Source organism: Crinia signifera, chromosome 11 (genome assembly GCF_055691185.1).
Source record: "Crinia signifera chromosome 11, ASM5569118v1, whole genome shotgun sequence".
NCBI classification, from domain to species: Eukaryota; Metazoa; Chordata; class Amphibia; order Anura; family Myobatrachidae; genus Crinia; species Crinia signifera.
In genome coordinates, this window is record NC_139227.1 from 71,873,308 (window position 1) to 71,898,835 (window position 25,528).

General features: G+C 46.2%; 2 protein-coding genes across 3 annotated transcripts in view; one reads left to right on the forward strand and one right to left on the reverse strand.

Moving 5' to 3' along the window:
- The window catches only part of FLRT1 (fibronectin leucine rich transmembrane protein 1), a 176,579-nt gene extending 167,608 nt beyond the window's left edge, over positions 1-8,971 (reverse strand). For both annotated transcript variants that reach the window (XM_083164543.1, XM_083164539.1), the window contains exon 1: positions 8,734-8,971. The gene's annotated coding sequence lies outside the window, so the exon portion shown is untranslated. The remainder of the gene's footprint in view (positions 1-8,733) is intronic.
- LOC146045057 (ADP-ribose glycohydrolase MACROD2-like) overlaps positions 1-25,528 on the forward strand; it is a 123,331-nt gene that overhangs the window by 9,953 nt on the left and 87,850 nt on the right. The window contains exon 2 of the mRNA XM_083163750.1: positions 24,814-24,843. Coding sequence (XP_083019876.1) covers positions 24,814-24,843 — 30 coding nt within the window. The remainder of the gene's footprint in view (positions 1-24,813; positions 24,844-25,528) is intronic.

Here is a 25,528-nt window from a genome sequence, read left to right on the forward strand (position 1 = left end):
GATATCAGTTTAAAGTACAAACCCCTCCCAAATCTAATTCTCTCTGCACATGTCACATCTGCCCCACCTGCAGTGCACATGGTTTTGTCCATTAGAGAGAGAATTTGCTTTTGCAAGTGACCAGAATCAGGCCCATATAGTAGAATGAATACATATTAGCTAGGTAGATGGATAGCTGCATAGCTGTAAGTATACTCTCTCTGTACACCCTCCATGCTTCTCCATCCTCCCCATGGTAACTAGTTCCTGGGACTTGCCCTCAGGAGGCAATAGTCTCATAGAAACTCAGCCGAGTGATGAAACAGCGTTTACCCAAGAGCCTGGACTGTGCCGTGAAACCTGAGGCTGTGTCTATGAGGCACTTATGGCATAAATCTTACACCAGTAAATAGATTGCCAAAGTAGTTGGCACTAAAACCAAGTAATAAAATACAGTTACCGCACACTATCACTTACATGCTTAGGAATTAGATAGTATAACACACACGCCTGCTCCTGGCATCATGTGTGTTAAGTGTTTCATAGCAGCCCCCTAGGGAATAGCTGAGGTAAATCACACTGACAGATTGCTATGGTATATTCATTTGCTCCATCAAGACCTTGCACCTTGTAGTAATATTTATTTATTGTCCCACGCACGCACTGTGTACCATAGTTCATTTGTGCACACAACTTTTGTTAATGTGTGTGTACTGTATGCATATATATATATGTATAATACATATTATTATTTTATTATTACATATTATTCTATATTATTATTACATATTACTATATATTATGATGACATATTATTATTTTTTACTGTTTATTTATATCAGCAGATAAATATACTGTATGTTTCATCGTAATAAAAGCTACTGCTGTCAGCCTGTACAGTAGTAAATGCTAATGTATATTCTTCATACAGTAGCTGTCCTGGCCATCACCGTAAATGGAAGCTTTGCCTAATGAAGAAGGTATATACAGCAATATGCTGTAAATTAGACATTCCTCACTAATACGTTGCCACCCTGGGTTAGCAGGATTGTCATTCTAAAGGCACTTTTCATCACAGTCAGATAAGTCGCTCATTTACTTCTGCAGGGAGTTAGACAGTTGTTCACAGGAGTTCATTTAAATACTGTAAATTGAGACCAAAATGAAGAAGCGAAGGAAAGCTTTGTGATTGCACACAGCAAATGATCAAACTGTATACCACAGCTTGCCGTTGTTATGCACAAATTCTGCCCCCTAAAATCCCATGGCACTCCACTTCTAACTAAACTAAATATATATTTTGCCCCACCCCCGCCGTGCAATGCCTGAAATACCGGCATTGCACGTGGGGGCATGGCTAAAATGCCGCGATCGCTCTCGACACACACCCAATAGAGCATTACTTCCGTGGCTCTGCCCCCCCGAACAGCCCCTTTTTCACTCCCATAGATGGCTTTGCCCCCTGCTTCACAGAGCTGGCTGCCCATAATATTCCCTAATAGCAAAACTGTGGCAAGGCATGATGCGACATTAAAGAAACCTTGATACACGGGGTCTCACAATTAATTTTGTGAATTCGGTACGAACCTATACACCATTCCCTTCACTTTGATTATTTTTTCACTTGTAAAGTACTGACACAATTTTTCTTTTTCATCTTTTATGAACACCACATCGATTGATTCTCCATCACTTGTTCATTTGGAGTCAAGCACCATCATTGTTGTTTCTCGAATATAGTGATGGGACTTGTAGTTTCATAACAGCTGGAGGGCCATAGTTTGGACAAGCCTGCTGCTGTAGAGGATCTGTGCCAGCCCAGTTACGTCCCTTTCAGTCACAAGCGAAGATGTGCGGTTACGTACGACTTGGCATCGCCCTTGTACTTGCTTGTGCTTTGTAGTATAAACAGAACAAAAATGTACAATATGTGCCACAATCGTGCATATACAGTACTGCATCTAGCCAAAAATACAGAGCTGAAAAAATTGCTGTGAAATCCAAAAATGAATATTTATGATCCTTATCTAAAAAAAAAGTAATAAGAAAAAAATAATGGTCTAACAAATCATGAAATAATTGTGCCTATTTGTCATTTTTCATATGTTTTCTTTCTATGCACATCTACAGTTCTTCCTAACCTGAGCCCATCCTTAATTGTTTACACTGCCTGCCTTGTACTCTGGATGTTGGTGTTAACCTTTGTAGCCTCATGGATCCAAGTATCTCTACCTCAGCACCTGTCTCCCTAAGGTTTGCTTTGAATAGTTTAATCCCACTTCACTGCACACGGTTTGTTGCCCTGGCATTGCTACTCCCTCTACACAAAGCAGTGTTGTTACACAGGCACAGCCTACACGTTACAGCTCACACGGAGCAAGACAAACATGCTAAGGTGTTTGCAATTAACACAGAAGTAATTATGCCAGCAGTGCCACAGCAGCTGTACACAGAAGGGATCCTGTTATATATTTATAACAATGTCAAATGTGGGACACATCCAGAAATCTACGGTGCATACAAGTGTAATAACACAAATGTGATAACAAAGTGCGATAACCAGGGTCTTGTGCTGTAATCTTGGTTTCACTTGTGCGGTCAGAATAAAAATGTGACAGCGTGATGTTCTTATTCCGAGGCAATATCGTATATGTATAAACACAGAAATTACAGTGATCATTTGTGAGAACTTAATACAGAGTGGTCTCAGTGATGTGATATTGGGCCTGATTCGCAGCTGATCACAGGGCCGCGAGGTTAGTCTCCACCCCGCTCCAGTGAAAACGCTCCTTGCAAATGGATGTGTACGGCTGCACATCTGTTCACACCCGAGCAAAAATGTCCAAATGATTATTATACTCTGCACCAGTTATCGCAGCTGCTGCAAAGCACAGGGCACGCCTGCGTTTTCCCAGACACTCTCAGCGTTTTTTTTTTCTGGCACGCCTGCGTTTCCCAGACACTCTCAGCGTTTTTTTTTCTGGCACGCCTGCGTTTTCCCAGACACTCTCAGCGGTTTTTTTTTCTGGCACGCCTGCGTTTTCCCAGACACTCTCAGCGTTTTTTTTTTCTGGCACGCCTGCGTTTTCCCAGACACTCTCAGCGGTTTTTTCTTGCCACTCCCAAAGAAAATGGTTGGTTCCCACCCCCACACGCCCACTCCCTGTCAATCACCTTGCCAATAGCCAGAGAACAAAACAAGTTGCAGGAGATAATCGCAACACGGCCTCGTGCATACGTACTGTGAAACCTTATGCATGCGAATTCACAGTACGAATTCACAGACATGGTAGGTAACAGAAGTGACACATACAGTTAATGTAATGTTTGATGATTACTGATCCTACATGGAATTTAACCATACTTGCCTACATCAAAGTTTTACTATCAGGAAGATGTCTGAATAGGAGAAGCAAATGGGCAGTGATAGGGGCGGGGCTGGGCATAATTATCACCTACTGTATAGTTATCACCTACAGTACGATGACCTGGATAGTGATCACCTACAGTACGATGACCTGGATAGTGATCACCTACAGTACAATGACCTGGATAGTGAGCACCTACAGTACAATGACCTGGATAGTGATCACCTACAGTACAATGACCTGGAGAGTGAGCACCTACAGTACAATGACCTGGCCAGCATCTACCTACAGTGCAATGACCTGGATAGTGATCACCTACAGTAAAATAACCTGGATAGTGATCACCTACAGTACAATGACCTGGATAGTGAGCACCTACAGTACAATGACCTGGCCAGCAATCACCATCAGAACAATTACCTGAACAATCACCTATAGTATAATGACCTAGACAGCGATCACTTACAGTACAATTAATTGGACAGCGATCACCTACAGTGCAATGACCTGACCAGCAATCACCTACAGTACGATGACCTGGACAGCAATCACCTACAGTAAAATGACCTGGATAGTAATCACCTACAGTACAATAACCTGGGCAACTATCACCTACAGTACAATGACCTGGGCAGCTATCACCTACAGTACAATGACCTGGCCAGCATCTACCTACAGTACAATGACCTGGATAATGATCACTGACAGTACAATGACCTGGCCAGCAATCACCTAGAGTACAATGACCTGGCCAGTAGTCACCTACAGTACAATGACCTGGCCAGCAATCACCTACAGTATAATGACCTGGACAGTGATAACCTACAGTACAATGACCTGGGCAGAGAGGACCTACAGTACAATGACCTGGGAAGAGAGGACCTACAGTACAATGACCTGGACAGTGATCACCTACAGCACAGAGACCTGGGCAGAGATCACCTACAGTACAATGACCTGGACAGCATTCACCTACAGAACAATGACTTGGACAACAATCACCTACAGTATAATGACCTAGCCAGTGATCACCTACAGTACAATTACTTGGACAGCGATCACCTACAGTATGATGACCTGGATAGTAATCACCTACAGTACAATGACCTGGATAGTGTGCACCTACAGTGCAATGAACTGGATAGTGATCACCTACAGTACAATGACCTGGGCAGCTATCACCTACAGTACAATGACCTGGGCAGCTATCACCTACAGTACAATGACCTGGCCAGCATCTACCTACAGTACAATGACCTGGATAATGATCACTGACAGTACAATGACCTGGCCAGCAATCACCTACAGTACAATGACCTGGCCAGTAGTCACCTACAGTACAATAACCTGGATAGTGATCACATACAGTACAGTGAACACCTACAGTACAATCACCTTGCCAGCAATCAATATCAGAACAATTACCTGGATAGTGATCACCTACAGTATAGTGACCTGGATAGTGATCACCTACAGTACAATGACCTGGCCAGTAGTCACCTACAGTACAATAACCTGGTTAGTAATCACATACAGTACACTGACCTGGACAGTGATCACCTACAGTACAATGACCTGGCCAGCAATCAATATCAGAAATATTACCTGGGCAACAATCACCTACAGTATAGTGACCTGGATAGTGATCACCTACAGTACAATGACCTGGGCAGAGATGACCTACAGTACAATTACCTGGACAGTGATCACCTACAGTACAGAGACCTGGGCAGAGATCACCTACAGTACAATGACCTGGGCAGAGATCACCTACAGAACAATGACTTGGACAACAATCACCTCAGTATAATGACCTAGCCAGCGATCACCTACAGTACAATTACTTGGACAGTGATCACCTACAGTAAAATAACCTGGATAGTGATCACCTACAGTACAATGACCTGGATAGTGAGCACCTACAGTACAATGACCGGGCCAGCGATCACCATCAGAACAATTACCTGAACAATCACCTATAGTATAATGACCTAGACAGCGATCACTTACAAATGGCAGGTTGATAGGTTAACAGTCAATAAGTCAACACCATATGGTTGACATAGACAAATGGTTGACACAAGCAAAAGGGGGGGCGGAGCCACACAGCAGGAGTAGATCAAAGCGGCACAACAGTTAAACTCCACTCTCGCGCTTTAGCTCCGCCCGCTTGCCACATAATGTCTGACATCAATTTTTTTTTATTACTGGATTATATATTGTGAATTTTGGCTCATACTGTGTGCCATAATGTGAGTTTTGTCTTATGTCATGTGCTGTAATGTGAATTTTGGCTCATTCTCTGTGCCATAATGTGAGTTTTGGCTCCATTAGGGTGGCATAAGTGAATGTTGGCTCATACAGTGTGGCACAATGTGAATTTTGGCTCAATCAGGGTGGCTTAATGAGAATGTTTGCTAAACCCAAGTGGCATACCATGAATTTTGGATCATTCTATGTGGCATAATGTGAATTATGAATCCTTGTGGCATAATGTGAATGTTGTCTTATTACATGTGGCATAATGTGAATTCAGACTTTTTTCGTGTGCATTTTGTCTTAATCCTTGTGGCATAATGTGAATTTTGGCTCAATCTGTGTGACATAATGTGTAAAGTATAAGTGGGTCTACTCAGGGCCATCTTAACAGCATTATGGGCCCCCGGGCAAAGCAGTCCAGCGGGGCCCCTCCCTACACAACCTTGTGAGTGCCGCTGTACTGTATGTGTGTGTATATATATGTATATGTTCATACAGGGGCGGATCCAGGAGAAAATGACAGGGGGGCACCATCAGGGCCATCTTAACAGCAGTGTGGGCCCCTGGGTAAAGCAATGCACTGGGGCCCTTACCCATTCTCCCCTCCTAGGGGTGGGGGGTGCTATTAGCAGCAGCTTTGATGTCCCACAGGTGGCAGGGGGTGCTCTATATTCCATTCATCATGTAGGACCTGGAGCAGTAACTTCTGCTAATTACTCCTTTACTGCACAGGTGGTGGGAGGGTGAACACTAACGTGTGGAAGGGGCACTGAGCTGAATAAAGGGTCCCTTGTAAATGACTTCCAGGGAGGTAGGAGGTGTTTTATATGCAGAGGAGGGTTGGATAATGGAGTGGGCTTAATATTTGTCATTTTCCGGTGGAAAGGCAGCTTGTTTGACTGCAGATATTGGCAATTATCTGTAAATAGATTTCTTAGCCTTCAATAGTATAAAAACCTAGAGTCCCACCTTTCAGGAGGTGCTGGGGACTTGGGGATCAGAGATCAGGAGCCAGAGCAATCCATTGACAAAAATATAAAACTGTACACCAGACGTTTGAAGCTGGAGCAGGGACCGGCTGCTGGAAGGCTGATATCTCTGGTTCTGATAAAAGATAGAGACAAGCCGCTAGTGTTGACAGAAAGAGGAGAGTCCCAGCTTTTGGACTATACTCTCAGAAAAACCAAGTCAGAGAGAACCTGAGAAATATGACTGGGAAGTAAATGAGTAATTAGCAGAAGTTAATGTGGACTGCTGCTTTGAAGTTGGATATCTCCAGTTCCCCAGGGCCGATTTTCAAAATTCTGGTATCCCTGGAAAAAGGGGATCCTCAGCTATCAGAAAAGGGCCCTTATACACCTGGGGCCCCTGGGCAAGTGCCCATTAAGCCCATACGAACAGACGGCCCTGGGTCTACTATTGGGTTGTATAAAGGGTATATGATGTGCTACACTATACTCAAGGACAGCCAGTGGTCACATCACCTTTTGAGTGGCCACACCCCCTTTTCTGGAGCGTGGCCCTTGAATATTTACTGGAAGTTTTAAATGAAATAATTGCCCACCCCTGCTTTATACCATAACCAGGAAAATGTGATGCCATTGCTACCTTGACTATGGAACTGAATCAGCTTGGAACTCTCCTCAATCCAAATACAGTGACCCAGGATGCCTTCTGGAAAAATGTAATAAAGTTTGGCGTGGATACAGACAGCGGCACTCCAAGGATTTTTCTAAATATTTTTTTTGTGATATGCAGTGACCGACGTTTCGGGGCTATGTGACCCCTTTCTCAAGGTGTACAAACGATGACGTAACTTAAGATCTTACCTTAAATACATGTAAAATAAATAAATAAATGTAACAAACTGTTTTTTTGAGTGCACAGTTTCTTACATGTATTTATTATAAGATATTATGTTGTTACCCAGTTTGCTCTATCACTGTCTACAATTAAAGCGCAGTAAAGCGCAATGGAAACTGCTGCACTGTATAAGAAACTGTAAATAAATAAATTCTAGGGGTAAATTTGTTGGGAGACAATTAACCTACCAGTATATTTTTGGAATGTGGGGTGGAACCGGGGTACCCAAAGGAAACCCACGCAAGCACACAGAATATACAAACTCCAGACAGAGCCATGATGGGAATCGAACCCATGACCTCAGTGCTGTGAGGCAGTAATGCTAACCAATTACACTGTCCATGCTGATAGATAGATAGATAGATAGATAGATAGATAGATAGATAGATAGATAGATAGATAGATAATCTTTATATATCAAAGGACAAATATGAAATCAGGCAACTGTGGTGCTAAAAAAGTTAGGTGGATATTCTGTACCGGAACATCCATAACATTAATCTCCGAGTTGTGATACAGACTGGAAATGATTGGGAAGCTAAAGGTACTTATATCAGGAACTGTTATGACAGGTGTGACATACAGTATCACAATATAGAATGTCAGGGTGCCAGGATGACATGGGTGAGAACATTGTGTGAGCCAACTTGAGGTCATTAGCACCAGGTGTCTCAAATCACATTAATCCCAATGTACAATTCATAATGTCAGCAAGGTTTTAATGAGGCTATTTAACAAATAAACCAAATGTAAGCAAGATCACACATGAGAAAGGAACCATCATTGCAATACACATACCGAAGTGATGCATAGAGTTAACAGGCATCCAGCACAGATGTGTCCCATTACATAATCAATATGCTAAACATAACAGCATTCCAACTAGTAGGAAACAAATACACCCGGCAGCCACAGTATAAATTACCTGGCACCGCTAGATCGGCTCATCGTCTAGGTCCCTTATAACGCAGACACTATATGATACTGCTGGCAGAATGAGCATTATTCTAGAACCGCACTTTTATGTGTTCTAGTATCAGAGCGCGATACACATTACACAATACCCATCATACACATATACACACACACACACACACACACACGTACACACCACGGGCTCTCTCCTATGCATAGGTGCCATTGGCACACAGACACGCAGTGGCACAGATTTCACCCACGCAGATCCACACACAGACCCAGGAACTGACTGGCGGCTCTGCCCCCTAGCCAGCAGACCCCATCCCCTCCCCTGTACCCACCTCACCTGCTGAACGCAGCCTGGCGATCCTATGGCCAAAGTTTGGTGATATTCTAGCCAGGGAAGAACAGCAAAGCGCCGGGCACACTGCAGTCAGACACCCGAAGCCAGAACGGGGAGCCCCCCTCCCCCAATTGCCTCCTCCCCCACGGGGGCCACAGATGCCAAGAGAGAGATGCTAATGGAGGTGAGGGGCAGTGAGTGATCACTGTTGGTACTGCCGCTGGAAGAGGGGAGGGACCTGCGGGAGGGAGGGGGAGATGGGGAGGGAGGGAAGGGAGAGGATGCAGGGAGGGAGAGACGCAGGGTACCCAGGGAAGGTGGCACACTCACCTTTCTACCATCACTCACACTCCATCCAATGCTGATCATTCTATTCCCGAAATGATTTATTTGTATCTGCTGATTTATATACAAATAGCAAAATATGCTACAGCAAGGGTTATGTAATGTAACCCTACCAGCCTTCCCATGCGTGCATGTATTGCTGGTTCTTTCTGTCCCTTTACATCCCCCGACCGAATCTTAAATCCTCCTCCCCCCCCCCCCCCCCCCCCCCCCCCCCCTAAATAGAAAATGTGCTATTCAGTTAAAGTACATAACATGCAATTAAAATAAATGTCCCTACTGTCTTGGCCACATTAAATGACTATGAACATTATTTTGGTTGGCTTATATACATTTCCTCTTTATGACCCGTTTGGTGTTGTCCCACTCAGTCTTCAGTAAGCAAGGATTTTATTTAATCTGTTATAAGACCTGTTTGGCAGAGAAGGAACAGGTCATACTGTACAATAAAGTATTGCACTGTGCTAAACAGAAGATATTGGTTTTAAACATTCTTGTTCGCCACTTGCACTGACCCCAGTGTGTGACCTGACCCCCTGCTATTGGTTTGCTACTTGTGTGTGACCTCTTAGTTTTTGTTCACTACTTGCACTGACCCCAGTGTGTGACCCCTACTATCTGTTTGCTACTTGCACTGACCCCAGTGTGTGACCCCTACTATCTGTTTGCTACTTGCACTGACCCCAGTGTGTGACCCCTACTCTTTGTTTGCTACTTGCACTGACCCCAGTGTGTGACCCCTACTATTTGTTTGCTACTTGCACTGACCCCAGTGTGTGACCCCTACTATCTGTTGGCTGCGATCTGCGCTGACCACAGTCTGTCACTTGCTTTGACCACAGTTTATGAACTCTACTGTTTTCCGTTGTATTCACTGGCCTCAACATGTTTATTGATTACACAGCTCAACAAAAAATGTCTAATGTTTAGCTGCCAGGGATATTTAATTAAAGTCCGGGTATTTTGGGGTTGCTAAATTCAAAAAAAATTTAAGTAGGTGTTTTAATTTGATTTCATTACCTGAGATAATGGATACACACTTAAAAGGGAATATAGCCATTATGTGTACATATTGGAACATTCTAGAAGGGGAGGTATACTAATATTATACACATTCACTTAGCAATCAATCTAGCATATTCCCCCTCTGTATATAAGGGATTGGCCACTGTCACTTGGCAGTTGAGCTGTTCGCGATGACTGTCCTATACAGAATAAGCACGACCAAATTACCCCCTAAAATCTCTCTTACTATGACCGGGGCCAGATTAAGGGCTTAATGGGCGTGGAGTGAAAATTTGCTATGTAGGTATGTAGAACCCAAACACTATGAGGGTCATTCTGATTGACTCGGTAAGGTGCAAAGCTTGCAGCTTACCGAGTCCCTGTGACACCGCCCCACCGTAAGCTCCCCCCCCCCCCCCCCCGCCGCCAGGAATCGGCCCAACCATGCACTCATGGGAACCCATGGCCCAATGCCGCCCCCGACCCTCCCTCCCCGCTGCGAACTGCCCAGCGATTGATCAACTCGCTGCGGCCATTCGCAGTCGGGGATTGCACATGTGCAGAAATGGGCATGCGCAAACCCCGACCATCGGGGCATAAATGTATAAAAATTACAAAAGTACAAAAATTGCATAAATGTGTAAAAAAGGAATGCTGTTTTCGGACTTCTGATGTATGGCCAACCATGTGACCAGCTGGTGTCTGCCTGGTGATCATCATGTTGCATGGTGATGGGCCTATTTTTATGTGGAGGCCTGGTGCTGCAGCTCCATCCACCCCATTGTGAGTCCTGCCCTGTATATGACAGTGTCACCCTTCTCTGCCACCTGCCATATCTGTCATTTGGGACCCCTGTCACAATCTACTATTGTGAATTGCACTTATCATTTATATCCACTTACCATTTGTCATCTGGTATTCGCTCTGATTCAGTATATTCTTGTATATTCCAGCTTCATAATATAAAGCGATACTGAGTTTGAAAAAAAATAATAATAATAATAGCGATACTGTTCCACTCGACCTGGGAGTAGCTGAGTTCTTCTGATCAAATACAGTGCTAGGTGCAATAGAAGCTGCTATAGATGAAGTCCTGTTTCACTTATAGAGGTTTTTATTCAATAATAGGTATTATATATTACAGAACAAGGTGCTAGTCCAGGTGGAGAATTCCACCTTTGTAAGCCCACTTCTGACAGATCCAATTGTTCAGCCTCCCAATACTACATGAAATATGGAAAAATTGCATTTTCATACAAGATTACGTTGGAGAAAACAGATGGTATTGGAATTAATGTGGAGCCAGCACAGATGTGCTAAATGGGTAGATTTGAAGTCTGCAGTAAAGGGAATTTGACAAATACTTAAAGAATTTTTAAAACTTTTTTTTTCATGTAACATATGTTGGTGGTTTGATGTTGCCTGGCAACATATTGCAACACTTCTGTATTGTAGCCAACTTTTCTCATCTCATTCACTGCTGCATCAGTGGTCTGCTTCTCCTATAGGCTGTGTTTAAAAAATGACAGGAGTTTCTATTAACCCCTTGAGTGGTGGGTTTTGCTGGGGCAGGACAAACCTACAGGGGCAGGTTTGTCCTGCCCCAGCAAAACCCACCGCAGGACGTTGGAAGCGCCCCCCCCCCCCCCCCCCCCTCACCTCCTGCTGTACCCGCTGCCAGTCACAGTCAGCAGTGACGTAGGCAGCAGGCTGGGGGATGTTTGCGGCGGCTCAGGAGGACTCGGGCGCCTGAGTGCTCCCAAGTCCCCCCTGAGCCGCGCCGAATATACCCGAGCCTGCCGCCGAACATCACTGCTGCTGTAAAATGAGTGACGGCTGACGCTCCGGCGTACGATTGCTGGAGCAAAGGTGATGGGGGAGGGGGGGGGGGGGGGAGAAAATATCCAAGGGGTTAAAGCCAAACTTGTTTCGTCTTCCTTCACACAGGGAAGGAATATCCTGGTGGTAATCAATTTAAAATTTTAGATAATAAAAAAAGGTAAATTACATTTTCAGGTTAAGTGGGAGAGAGATCTGGGCAGATCTCTTAATGAAAACAAGTGGGATTCTTTTGCGCTTGTTTGAAACTTTCCAAATGTATTAACCACTCAGAAATGTACAGCAAATCTACATCCACATTTTATTTATTTATGAACAATTTCTTATATAGCGCAGCATATTCCGTTGCACTTTACAATAGGAGACAGTGATACAACAAACTGGGTATTTACAAACAGTCAAAGGTATGAGGGCCCTGCTCGCAAGCTTACAATCTATAGGGAAATAGGCATTGATTCCACCAGAATGCAAAGGTTCCTGCTGTGCTGTATAATACAGTGACCCAGCAGTTTGGCCAGGGGTCAGGAGGAAGGAAAAATGTGAAAAAAAGAAAGAGTGGATATGTGTGTACTGTACAGTGGGGATGTGATTAGCTAGGAAAGGTATATGACGGTTAAGTGGCTGGTTCTGGAATTTGATAAACTTGCCTTATTGGAGGAAGTGTGTGTGTGTGGGGGGGGGTCTAGGCGATATCTACCATATTTTCTTTGCTTTCCGGCATCAAAAAGCATTCTGGGATGAGGTGTTCCAGGTGCAACCGTCCCGGCAGACCTTGCTGTAGCATTATTTCACTTATATTTGGACCAAGGCCCTTAGTCTGGTTGACTAACATGGCTACGAATTTGCAGCCTTGCTATTCCCCAAGACGTCGCCCGCCAAATGCCGGTCCACCACCCCCCCCCCCCCCCCCCGCACACTGGGTTAGTTCGCACAGCCTGAGAATCAATGTTTAACATAAACATTCATTCACGGGCCAGGGGGAAATACCCACATCATTCGATGGTAGCCAACCATCGAATGATGTGGAAGGTGCACGCATATCTAAGTGACTCTCTGGTCACAGATTTGCGTGCACCCTCGACTGGAACTGGGTGGGCAGCTGACATCCGGTGATGAACTACCGCCTGTTGGCACATGTTGGTTGAAGGAAAAAACAGGGAAAAATGTCGACATAATGCTTGTGTTGACCTAATGACCTAAAACCATGTTGACCTAAAACCATGTTGACCCTTTTCATGTGTCGGCCTAAGGCCTGTCGACCTTCAGTGGTCAACCTAATGCATGTCGATCTTATGACTGTCGACCTAGTGACTGTGGGCCTTATTCTAGTTCACTCTTTCTGACAAATTCCTTCTTAGATGGACAAAACCATGTGCACTGCAGGTGGGGCAGATGTAACATGTGCAGAGAGAGTTAGATTTGGGTGGGGTGTGTTGAAACTGAAATCTAAATTGTAATGTCAAAACAAAGCAGTCAGTATTTACCCTGCACAGAAATAAAATAACTCACCCAAATCTAACTCTCTCTGCACATTTAACATCTGCCCCCCCTGCAGTGCACATGGTTTTGTCCAGAGTGAACTAGAATAAGGCCCTATATGCCAACTGGTTTAGTTCATCTGGTCCAGGGGGAGATGTCTCACACCTCAGTGACGTTGCCCAGGCCCCCATGACAATATACAGTACTCACCATTGGTTGACCCCCCCCATCAAAGTGCAGGTAAACGGGTACTATGCGGTGTTTGGGTGTGATGGCTTGTTCTGCCTAATGGGATGGCTTTACATTCTTACCCGATGTGAGATGCATACATCTCACATCGGGTCACCACGCAACTATAAGTTATTTTTAACTCCATGACTGCCAAATCCAACAGGTTCCAGATTGATCCAGTGTGGGCAACTCTTATTCAACCTCTTGGCCATAATATTAATAAATATTGTGAGTAGTTTTATTGGTGGAGAGAATCACAGAACCCAGAGATCCCCTATTAGGTAATGTAGAAATGAATACTGTACTCTAGAACCATTTATAATGCCATTTATGTTATGAACTGTTTGGACGCTAGAACCTTTTATTTATTAAGGTTCCGGTCTGTTTCCTCTAAGACCTCGCCAAAAATGTACAACTTTTCTTGCCAAACTTATAGCAACATTGCAAAGTCAGCTCGAATGATCTCTTTACTCAGACCACTACTGTGATTTCTGAGCAGAAAGCTTATGCACTACTTCCAACTTGTTACACAGCCTCCATTTAGGCTATTGATTTCATATTTACACTTGTTTCTTGAGAAATGAGAATGTTGCTCAGCACACATTCTGCTGCTCTGACAGCGGTGGTGGTGCCTTGTAGCCTATTATCTCTAGGCTAAGACTGAATTAATATCTTCTAGAACTCTAGGGACTTAGAGATGTGAATCTGTAAGGTGCCAAAGGCAAGAGAGACCAATATTAACAGTAGTGTTCATTCTAACACCCTGGGCCACATGTAACAGGCTGTGAGAATCAAAAAAAGAGAGATTTTGGGGGGTTTGCAATGCTCCCCCACTGTTCCCGACGGGGGAAATAGTGGCGGGTCCCAGGGATCACAGCAGAACAAGCCTGACTTTAGAAGCTGTCGGGCCCGTTTTGCTGAAAACGGCTGTGGATTGTCACGATCCCGGCCGCAGATCGACAATCCACAGGCGTTTACGCGGACACGCCCACTTTTGGACAATCATCAGGCGGGACATTGAATCCCGTCTGCCTATTTGCTGTCGGGCAAAACGTAAACGGGCCTGGATCACTGCTGTCGGGAGGGATCGACAGCTGTGATCCGGGATTGCATACTCCCGTTAGGGAGAGTTTTCCCATAAAGTGGCAATCATTTACACTGAAGAACTAGGTTGATTTTTGCATGTAAATGATTGCTGCTTTAAAAAAATTGGAAAACGCCCCCAAAATCTCTCACTTTCTGATTCTCGAGTCACACCCTATTACATTTGGTCCCCTGCATCTTTCAAAACCCATGCAGTTTCTCTTTCCTTGCGCTCTCTGCCGTGGTGCTTCTTGCCTGTATTTCTTGGTCTGTATTTCAGAAAGGATATGCAGACCAGACCTGTGCTTGATACACCACAGCAGAGAGTGACACCCCAGGCAGAGAAAAGGAGCTGCGCGGCTTTTGAAAGATGCAGGGTGCTAGAAGGAATACTAACAGTGGTTAAAAGAAAATCTAATTAGAGTAATTCAGGGTTTATTTATTTTATTTATTAACAGTTTTTTCCATTGCACTTTACAATAGGAGTCAGTGAGGTACTTGTATACTATCACGGCTCCCATCGCATGCCATATGTAATGGCATGTGATGGCATGCGATGCGATTTTACCAGGTTTTTAATGCAGTTGTGAGAAAAAACGCATGCCATCGCATCGCATCGCATGCGATGCGATGCCATTTTTCACAAAAATCATGGACATGTGTTCAAATCATGTAAAATGCACCCCAAATGTCATTTTTCACACTGTATCACCCCCACTATCAACGCCAACCCGAAGCGCGGCGAGCGCAGCGAGCCCGCGAGGGGCGGCGGTGCGTGTCATACGACCTTTTCATACCCCCACTATCCACGTCGGCGTGGAGTTGAGAATAGAAAGTGTGGCGAGCGCAGCCGGATACCTGTGAAGCCCGCGAGGGGACGCGGATACCTGTGAAGGTATCCGCGGGGCTCGCTGCGCTCGCCACACTTTCTATTCTCTACTCCACGCCGACGTGGATAGTGGGGGTATGAAAAGGTCGTAGGACGCGTACCGCCGCCCCTCGCGGGCTCGCTGCGCTCGCCACGCTTCGGGTTGGCGTTGATAGTGGGGGTGATACAGTGTGAAAAATGACATTTGGGGTACATTTTACATGATTTGAACACGATTTTTGTGAAAAATGGCATCGGATCGCATGCGATCGCATGCGATGCGATTTTTCCCTGTACGATGCCCATCGTGGGAGCCGTGATAGTATACAAGTACCGACAGTGATAAAACAAACTGGGTATTTACAGACAAATTTATGAGGACCCTGCTCGCAAACTCACAATCTATAGGATAGGTCAGTGGTTCCCAAACTGTGCGCCTAGGCTCCCTGGGGTGCCTCGGAGCACTTGCAGGGGTGCCTCAGTTTGGTGATCCAGAACCGATTCAAATTATTTATGGTCAATGTAATAGGCAAAACCAGAGCTTGTGGCTTCCAGTTTTAAAATATGTGGATAAACAGAAGTGAATCCTGTCCCTCACCACATAACTGGACCTAAGGATGAAATATAAGCACAACTTATTTAATGTAATATTGTTTTCTGAAATTCTCGGTAGCAAACTTTGCACCTATGGGTGCCCTGACAAATATTCTGATAATCTAGGGTGCCATGGTGCAAAAAAGTTTGGAAACCACTGGGATAGGTGTAGGCATTTGGGTATTAAAGTGGGGGTACTTGTGTATTATCAGGGTGCCCAATTAGCATACGTATGCTAGCGTACTGAAATCGCATTGCTTCACATGTTCCGTTTTAGTGCCGTGCGATGCGATCTCGGTAGTTAATATGGTGCTTGTATATTGGTGGCCGTTAAGCAATTAGCGTAACTGTGCTGTCAGAATAGCGTAGGCAACGTAAATTGCGTAGTCAGTCAGAAGCCGTGTTCCCGCTCCCTGTCAGATTCAGTCTGAGGTAATTTACTGACAGGAATGGCTGCATCACTGAGAGCTGCAGGGGAAGTGACAAAAATGGCTGCAGAACCCAGTGGTGTAGCTAGGTTCCACGGTGCCCGGAGCAAGGGCATGTTTTGCGCCCCCCCCCCCCATTTGTAGTAGGTGGGACCCTTGCGCGGCGGAGGGGACTAACATTATACCACGCACCGTAATGCCCCCTACACATTAAGCCACACACCGTAATGCACACTACACACTATATATAGTTACATAGTTACATAGTTACATAGTAGGTAAGGTTGAAAAAAGACTTGCGTCCATCTAGTTCAACCTGGTATAGATATCCATTGCTGATTTGGTAGGTTCTGGTATTTTACAGACAAATTATATTTCTTATTTGTACCCATGGATGTTTTTCTCCAGTAAATGATTGTCCAACTTTGCCTTGAACGCATTTAATGAGCCAGCCGTTACCACCTCTCTGGGAAGAGAGTTCCAGAGTTTGACTGTTCTGACCGTAAAGAAATTCTTTCTACTAGCTGAATTAAATCTTTTTTCTTCTAATCTGTACTCATGCCCTCGCGTCCTAGATTCCTTTCTATGCCACCAACTGTACTGCCCATTACACAATATGCTGCACACTGTGATGCCCATTACACATTATGCCACACATTGTTGAATGTAATGCCCCCAGTGCTTATAAATGTAATGCCAACAGTAGTGCAGCTTTCACAATGCCCCTCAAAAGTGCCACTTACATTTTGTTCCCAGTCCAGCCAGGCCGCCCAACATTTGCTGACTTCACTGCTGCTGTGGTGATGGGAGGAGACCAGAGCAGCTACACAGAGTAGAGATGTGCTGCAGCTGTCTCTTGTGCTCGGTGTGGGGGGGGGGGGGGGGGAGTGGGGGAGAAAAGAGGCAGCTTCCCTGCTGCGTGCTGCTGCCAGCAGGGGAAGGGGGGGGGGGTCCATCGCCAGAGGGACGGTGTTGGGGAGGAGAAAGGACGGCAGGAGCCGATGCTGCTCCCTGGTGGGATGGGATGCAGCTTCTGTCTTTTTGGCAGCAGCGGGGGGCACAGTGCGGGACACGGGAGTCAAAGCTCCGGAGGTGGACTCCCGGCTGACGCATGTCCCATGGGAGCCGGGGCAGCGCGCACAATTTGTGTACATCAAGTGTGCGCCGGGCCCGTCTGCCGCTGTCACTGTTCGGGGCGTGCCCCAACTGCGGAGAACCTGGGCTTCCTTCTGTCCCCCGAAGTCTCCCTTACATTCGCGCACACTGGCTGTTTTAGCAGGGCGGGGGAGCCGGCGGCAGAGAGCTGGTGCTCCGCCGGCTCTACCCTAGCTACGCCTCTGGCAGAACCTGTCACAACTATGTTCACCTTGCCGCAGACAGAGGAGGAGGCTGTTCTTTTCTTTCAGCAGCACAATTTGCTGCCGGTCACGCAGAATTGCAGTAACGGGCACCCTATGCGCTTATCTGTTAAAGAGTGCATGTGGCGGAGCCATATAAAATCCTGTCGCAAGAAGGTGAGCCACAGAGCGGCGCAGTGGTTCCCGGGTGCCGTTTATCCTTCCTGACACTGATCAGATTCATATATTCCTGGGCAGAGGAGCTGACATCTATTGATTACTGTGAGCGACAACTGCAGTTATCCAATAAAACTGCGGTCCTCTACAACCGTTGGATGTGGGGGGCCTGCACTGTGGACTTCTGGCACAGCCCCAGCGGCGTATTGGCGGTCCCGGTAAGATCGTGGAAGTGGATGAGAGTCTGTTTGTCCAAAGAAAGAGCAATGTTAGACGGATGCTGCCTCAGTAATGGATCTTTGGAGGCATTTCAAGGGAAAGTGGTGAGTGCTTCGTAACTCAGGTGGCAAAACGGGATGCCAGCACCCTGATGGCCGCCATAAATGAATTCATTGAGCCGGGCACAACAATTTACTCGGATTGCTGGCGGGCCTATAGTACCGAGCAGCTGGAACAGGTCGGATATCAGCATGCTTGGGTGAATCATAGGTTCAGCTTTGTGGACCCGGACACAGGTGTTCACACCCAGAACATTGAGCGACTTTGGGGCTCATGCAAATGGCGCAACAAGCGCCAAAGAGGCACGGCACGTCACCATTTAGAGTCATACCTGCAGGAGTTCATGTGGAGGAAGACTCTAGGCAGGGCCGGCGCTACCCACTCAGCAGCTCCTGCAAAGCAGGGAGGCGCCATGATGAAAAGGCGCTGTCTCCCTCCCTGCTCTGCTAAAGCTGCCTCACTGACGCAGCTGATACTGCGCAAACATTTCACTGTGTAGCAAACAACTATACAACTATACAACAAGGGATAAGCTACTAGTATAAACATAGGTTGAACTAGAAGGACCATAGGCGTGCGCACGGGGGGGTGCCGGGGGTGCACAGGCACCTCCTAATGACCGGTCAAGCAGTGCATTTTATTTATTTTTATAGCGCCCGGAGCACTTGCTCTGACACCAGTCTGACCACGCACAGGAAGTGCTATCTAGAGCCGAGACAGGGGGTCTCGGCTCCTGCAGCCTGCTAGTGCTTCCTGTGCGCGGTCAGGTCCACCGCCGGCTCCCGCTTCTCCAGAGAGCCGAGAAGCAGGAAGCCACAACTGTGCCGACTTCCTTAGAGAGATGATGTGATCCACACAGTAGGGGATGGCTGCTGTACGGAGGGGGCGGTCCGGGGCACGTGATCTCAGCATCAGCAGCCGCTCTCTGCAGAACACTGATGAATCTGTGTCCCCTGCCTGCGGCTGGCTGGCTGCTAGAGCAGGTGATGCAGGGCAGGCAGCATACAAAGAAGGTCAGTGTGGCATGGGTGCAAAGAGTGGGAGTGTACAAATTTCAGAGCCATGACATCTGCCATACTAGCCTGGCTGAGATGCACATCTATTAAAATAAATGTTCATCTCAGCCAGGCTGGTGTGGCAGATGTCATGTAGGGGACACAGTAATATCAGGGGTGGGGGTGAGAGAAGCATGTTCCGCCTGTGTGTCATTACAGACAAGTACAATGCCTGTCCTCTGCATACACCGGAGCCCAACGATCACACCTGCGCGATTTAGCGCCTATTTTACTCTAAGTTACAGACCAGGGACCCACTTTTACAAAATGAGTTGGTCCCCGGGGATACGCTCTGCTGGACAGCGGCGGGCGGAGGGGAGAGGGATATGGAGACTTGCAGGGGTGCTGGGAGCCCTGGGAGCCAATGATAGTAAAAGTCCTGCCTCCTCTCTAGCCTCTCCTCTTCCCCCTCTCACCCCACATCAACTCATCCCCTCTCACCCGCCATAACCTCACCACCTTTCGCCCGCCATCAACTGACCCCCTCTCGCCCTGTCACCACAACCGCTTTCACCCCGTCACCTCACACACCCCTGTCCCCCCACTACCCCCATCACCGCACCTGCTCTCACCTCCCCCCTGACATAAATAAGTCACCTTCTATTTAGTTTGCATTGATGCCCAATAGGCATTGATAGACACGCCCAGTAGGTGGTGATGGGCACGCCCAGTAGGCGGTGATGGACATGCCCCTCCAATGGTGCACCCCCTAACAAAATGGGCTGCGCACGCCTATGAGAAGGACGCAAGTCTTTATTCAGCCTCACCTACTATGTAACAATGTAACAAACCGGTCGCATCTCAGTAATGTGTACGCAAAATGTTGTAGGCACATCACGGGGTGCATACGCTCCCACAAACGGGCTGCAACTTGTTGCAATGACAGTGTGGAAGGGCGCAAAATGTATGGTTTGCAGGAGGGCACCGGAGACCCTAGCACCGGCCCTGACTCTAGGTGCGGATAATGCATTCCAGTGTATTCTACACACACTTTCGCTGCTTCCTAAGGCAGAGTGACTGTTTTATGAAGTTTTTCCTTCATGAATTGTAATTATTAATGTTCTTTTCCTTGATTTATTGTTATTATTGTAATTATATATTTCCTTGATTTATTGTTATTATTGTAATTATTTATTGTCATTAATGTGATTTCATTATTTAATATAATATTTAATTATTATTTATTAAGTAAATTCAAGTTACCTGTTAACACATGTCATCATTACTGTGTCAGATGTATGAAATGGCAGTTGTGACTGTGTTCCTAAAACAACACCACAATTCACGTCACCCCGAAGCGTGGCGAGCGCACGCGTTACACATCCTCCCGACCTTTTCATAACCTCACTATCCACGTCAGCGTGTATTTGATTTTATATAGTGTGGCGAGCGCAGCGAACCACCGAGCCCAAAGCGTGTATTCCGCATCCGCTTGCCACGCTTCGGGCTCGGTGGCTCACTGCGCTCGCCACGCTATATAAAATCAACTCCACATCGACGTGGATAGTGGGGTTATGAAAAGGTCGGGAGGACGCGTAACGCATTCCCTCGTGGGGCTTGCTGTGCTTGCCACGCTTCAGGGTGACGTGGATAGTGTGGGTGTAAAAAATACAATTGCATCACATACACATATACACTGGGGGTTTTGTGGCATCAGATATACACTGGTGGTTTTGTGGTAAATTGCAACGCACAAAAATCGCATGCGATCGCATTCTATTTTGAGTGTGATGCGATGCGATCTGCGGTCAGGGTGCAGTGAATAAATTAACTAGTGAGATCACATCGCAACTCACGGCAGGAAAATTGTGCCATGCGAAGTGATTTTATTACGCAGATTAGCCCACTACGAAAATTGCGTAGTGGCCGCCGTGTTAATACACAAGTACCAAAGTGGGTTATATTTTCCAACTATAAAAAGTACCATGTTGGGCACAATGTGTAAGATGGTGGTATATGTAATATTTAGAAGAGGTTAGGGTCACAACATATCCTTCTGGTCCATGTATTTTTCATCCACATGCGTACCAGGTGATGCAGCCATGTTGGGCACGCTATGAAGATTACACTGTGGGAGATAAGCCATACATGGACCCAAATCTGACATATGTGGCAATATGATATACCCTGTATGAATAGATTGGTAACATGCAGCAAGAGATTTTAGAATCTGTGATTTGGCAATACTGTATGTCGCCACAGCAGACTGGACAACAGTGGGCAGCATGCAGATCAGACCAGCAAAACTGTAATAATAATAATACTAATAAACTGCTAGTGGGCACTGACGTACAAACACAGGGACCACGTGAGAGATCCAATACAAGGTCCAATAAGAAGAGGCAGGACGAAGCGCTTTATAATTAGGAAGTGGAACAGAAGTGCTCAGAAACCCTAAGTATCAAAGGACTTGTTAGGAATGAGGTAGTATGAAAGTGTTTGATATTAGCCTTGGAATAAGGGCAAATATCATAGATATTCTTTTGCAGTGAATGTAAACCCTTAGATTGCGGCCATCAATTAAATCCACTCAGTTCTGGGCATGATTCAGAGATGGACGGAATTGCAGAGATGCACACAGGTAGCTTTGCAATTCCCTCCACCAAAATGCAGGCGTAGTAGGAGTTGCTGGCAGCTTGGGAGGTCAAGCCTGGCCTCGACCCTCCTGGAAAACAGGGGCATCACACCCCGTTCCTGCAAACACTGCCTCAATATGCCCCCCCCCTCCTCCAACCCTCCAATGCTGCAATTCGTTATTATGCAGCTTGCAAAATATGTGAGTGTACTAGCAGATGCACAGTACACATCCTGTGCATCCATAGTATTCCCAGGGTATGGGTAAAAACCGGAACGGCTCCATTCATCAATATCCATACCTCCCAACTTCTTGGGAGCCGGAGGAGGGGAGCCAGAGGAGGGAAAGGGGACTGCGTCGAAAAATTTCAGGGCGTGTGCTAGTTTCGGGGTCGTGGCCTATACTCGCGGCTCACCCACGAGGCCACGCCCCCCGTTTTGCCAGTATGGGGGCATGACCCCAGCCATGCTCACCAGCCGACGGGAGACTCCCAACAGCCCCCCCCCCCCACTGCCAGCCACGGGAGGGACGCGGGAATGTCCCCGAAAACCGGGACATTCTCGCGGTTTTCGGGACTGTTGGGAGGTATGAATATCTGTCATTCTGGAGCTTGTAGGATCCGGTCCTGGGTTTTCTTGTCTGGTGGGGCTACTGAGTCACATGTTACAAGGGAGGGGAGAATAATGCCTCTTTGTATGGTCCGGGGATGTAATAAAAACTGTAACGGTCCGGACCATACAAGGAGGCTGTAATCTCCCCTTCCCCATGTTCCTGGTGAAACCTATCACAGGCATCCCCTCAGATGGGACACCCCCGAACCGGCACTATAAGCTCTGGAATACAGAGTTTGATGGTGCAGTCCGGTTCGGCGTTCTCCGATTCCGTTTTTCACTTTCGCATTTTTCCTGATCAGTATCTGAAGGTGCCTCATCCAATGATAATTGGGAGTCGCAATCTATTTGGGCCAATGCACATTACAGCTTGTCTGAAATGGACCAATTAACATGAGCTATCACAGCATCAATGGGACCAGTAGAGCGGCTATTGGATAAATACTTCCAGGGAGTTCTGTGAATCCTTGGCATGGATGTGTGCTCTGATCACAGTATTAGCCGCTATGCATGTATTATAAGGAAGAAAGATTGATTTAAAGTGCATGGAATTCCCTGAACACAGTATTACACTGTAATCTCTGTTAGGCTGATGCTGCAGGCCTATATCATCTAATATATATAATATTTATATTTTGTAGCATTTTATAACCAGAAGTGTGTAATCAGCTGGGGAATCTAACAACCCACTTTTTCATCTTGCTGGTAATCCCTCCTTCCCTTGGCACTTTATCTTACTTAGCCCGCTGTATTCATCTAACAAACAATGTGCCCTCCGGTGCTGGGAATAAGGGATCCCACACTAATTATACCCCAGATACTTAGAAAGAAGAGGGGATGCAGATAGATGAGCCAGAGAAATGGATGCTCTTAATAAACTTTTAGGACTTGTCTCCTCCGTCCACATTATATGCACTTCCATGTGTTAATAAATGCATAAATATTACATGAAAATAGAGCATGAAAGAGCCAGTTTGCCGACACGATGAACAAATAAGTCACATGGCGTAGTATATATATTACGCAAATCCATTTTGCCTATGCTCTGCAGAGTAGGTGCATTCAGATTTGTATGATTCCGCCACTTCTCGCCAGGAGAAGCAGGTGCCAATACCGCCATTAGCAAAACACTTGTGAATGGTCCACTGCTGCTGACAGAGGATTTATTTATGGCTTGGTCCATATTAATGTGCTGGTTTTTTTTGTACATTGCAATGATGCATAATGACAAATGTTATACACAGAAAAATAAGGTTTATAACTTAAGCTGAAGTGTACCTCAAGTGTGTGCATGTCAGTTTAGAACACAACTATTTTTCTTTTCATACTTGCCTACTTTTGAAAACTAGTTTCAGGGAGATTATAGTTGGTAGTAGAATTGTGCACAGTCAGTGGCGTAGCAATAGCCCCGCAAACCCCGCGGTCGCGCGCGGGGGGGGGGGGTGTCTGCGTAGCGATCATGTGCTGCACTGCTGCTGCTGGAGCCCATGACCAACCTTGCTCCTTGTTCGCCGCCGCCGCAGGGACCGCGATCAACCTTGTGTTCAACGCCGCCGCCGGCACCCCAGATCTATTTGTCTCTTGTCTGCAGTCCCGGCTCCCCTCCTGTCAGGCTTGTTAATTAAAATTGACCTCACAAAATGGCCGCCCCCTAACAGCAGATCGTTTTTGATTCCTTTTTTCCCCCAATAATGTGAGTGCAATGTGGGCTAGGTGAAATGAGGGTGATTGCTAGACTAATAAGAGAGAGAGGGAGATTGCTGCTATTTCAGGGAGTCTCCTGCAGAATGCAGGAGGGTAGGCAGCTATGGTGTATTGCACAGTGAAAAGCATATGAAAAATGCATTTAAATCACATGACAAAAAAACAAATTTTAAGTGCACGTTTTCCTAGGTTTGTGTCCATTTCCCAGCGGGGTGTATGTGTGAAAAAGCTCTGAAGCTGTTACTTGGTTGTTAGCGCTAGATTACTGAGAGCTCCTGTTCCCCAGGGCAATAGACAGATTAAGGTGTCAAGTTAAATAAAGTTATGTTGTTTTTCGTGTTGTTTTGTTAGTTTGGTGCGCTAATATGTACAAAAGTCTAATAATACTTTCTTTCTTCTCTCCCTCCCCCCCCCCCTCTCTCTCTCTCTCTCTCTCTCTCTCTCTCTCTCTCTCTCCTTACTTTCTTTTTCAGCAAACAGTACTCTCCTGGGAGGAGGAGGAGGTAAGTCTGTGTTTGTTTGTCTTCTGCTCCCTCTGAGACACTTTACATGTTATAAATGCAGCTAACAGCAATACACAACACTAGCTGTCAGCTTGATTCCCAGCTACAGATTATATTTAAGGCATCCAGCCGGCCTTTATGTGCTCTGATCTACAGGACCTGGGCCTATCAAATTCACATACATACATATTTAAAGTTCAAATCATATTACCTTGCTGCAATGGAGTGTCATAGAGAAGGCTGAAAACATATTATAGCTTTGCATAGTCCTGCCATGTTGTATTGACCTAGTTCTGTACCATCAGCATACAAAAGCCATTCATTTATCGTCATTAACTAAACAAGTCAAATAAATCAGACACATGGCCCTCCACCTATAATAGGACACATGGACTATGCATATTTGTCAGGGTTGCCGACCCTCCCGGAATATCCGGGAGTCTCCCGAAAATCGGGTCCCCCCTCCCGGCCCCCGGAAGGGTGGGCAACCCTCCCGGATTCAGGGGGCACCCGAATCCGGGAGGGTGCCGCAATCCTCGGGTCTCAGAGGAGGGGGCGGAGCTAAAATGACACAATCGCGTCATTTTAGCCCCGTCCCCTCCACGGAGATCCGTACATTTACTGGTTTAACATCATGGGGCGGGGCTTAGTGATGTCACGCTTAAGCCCCACCCCTGAGCGACTG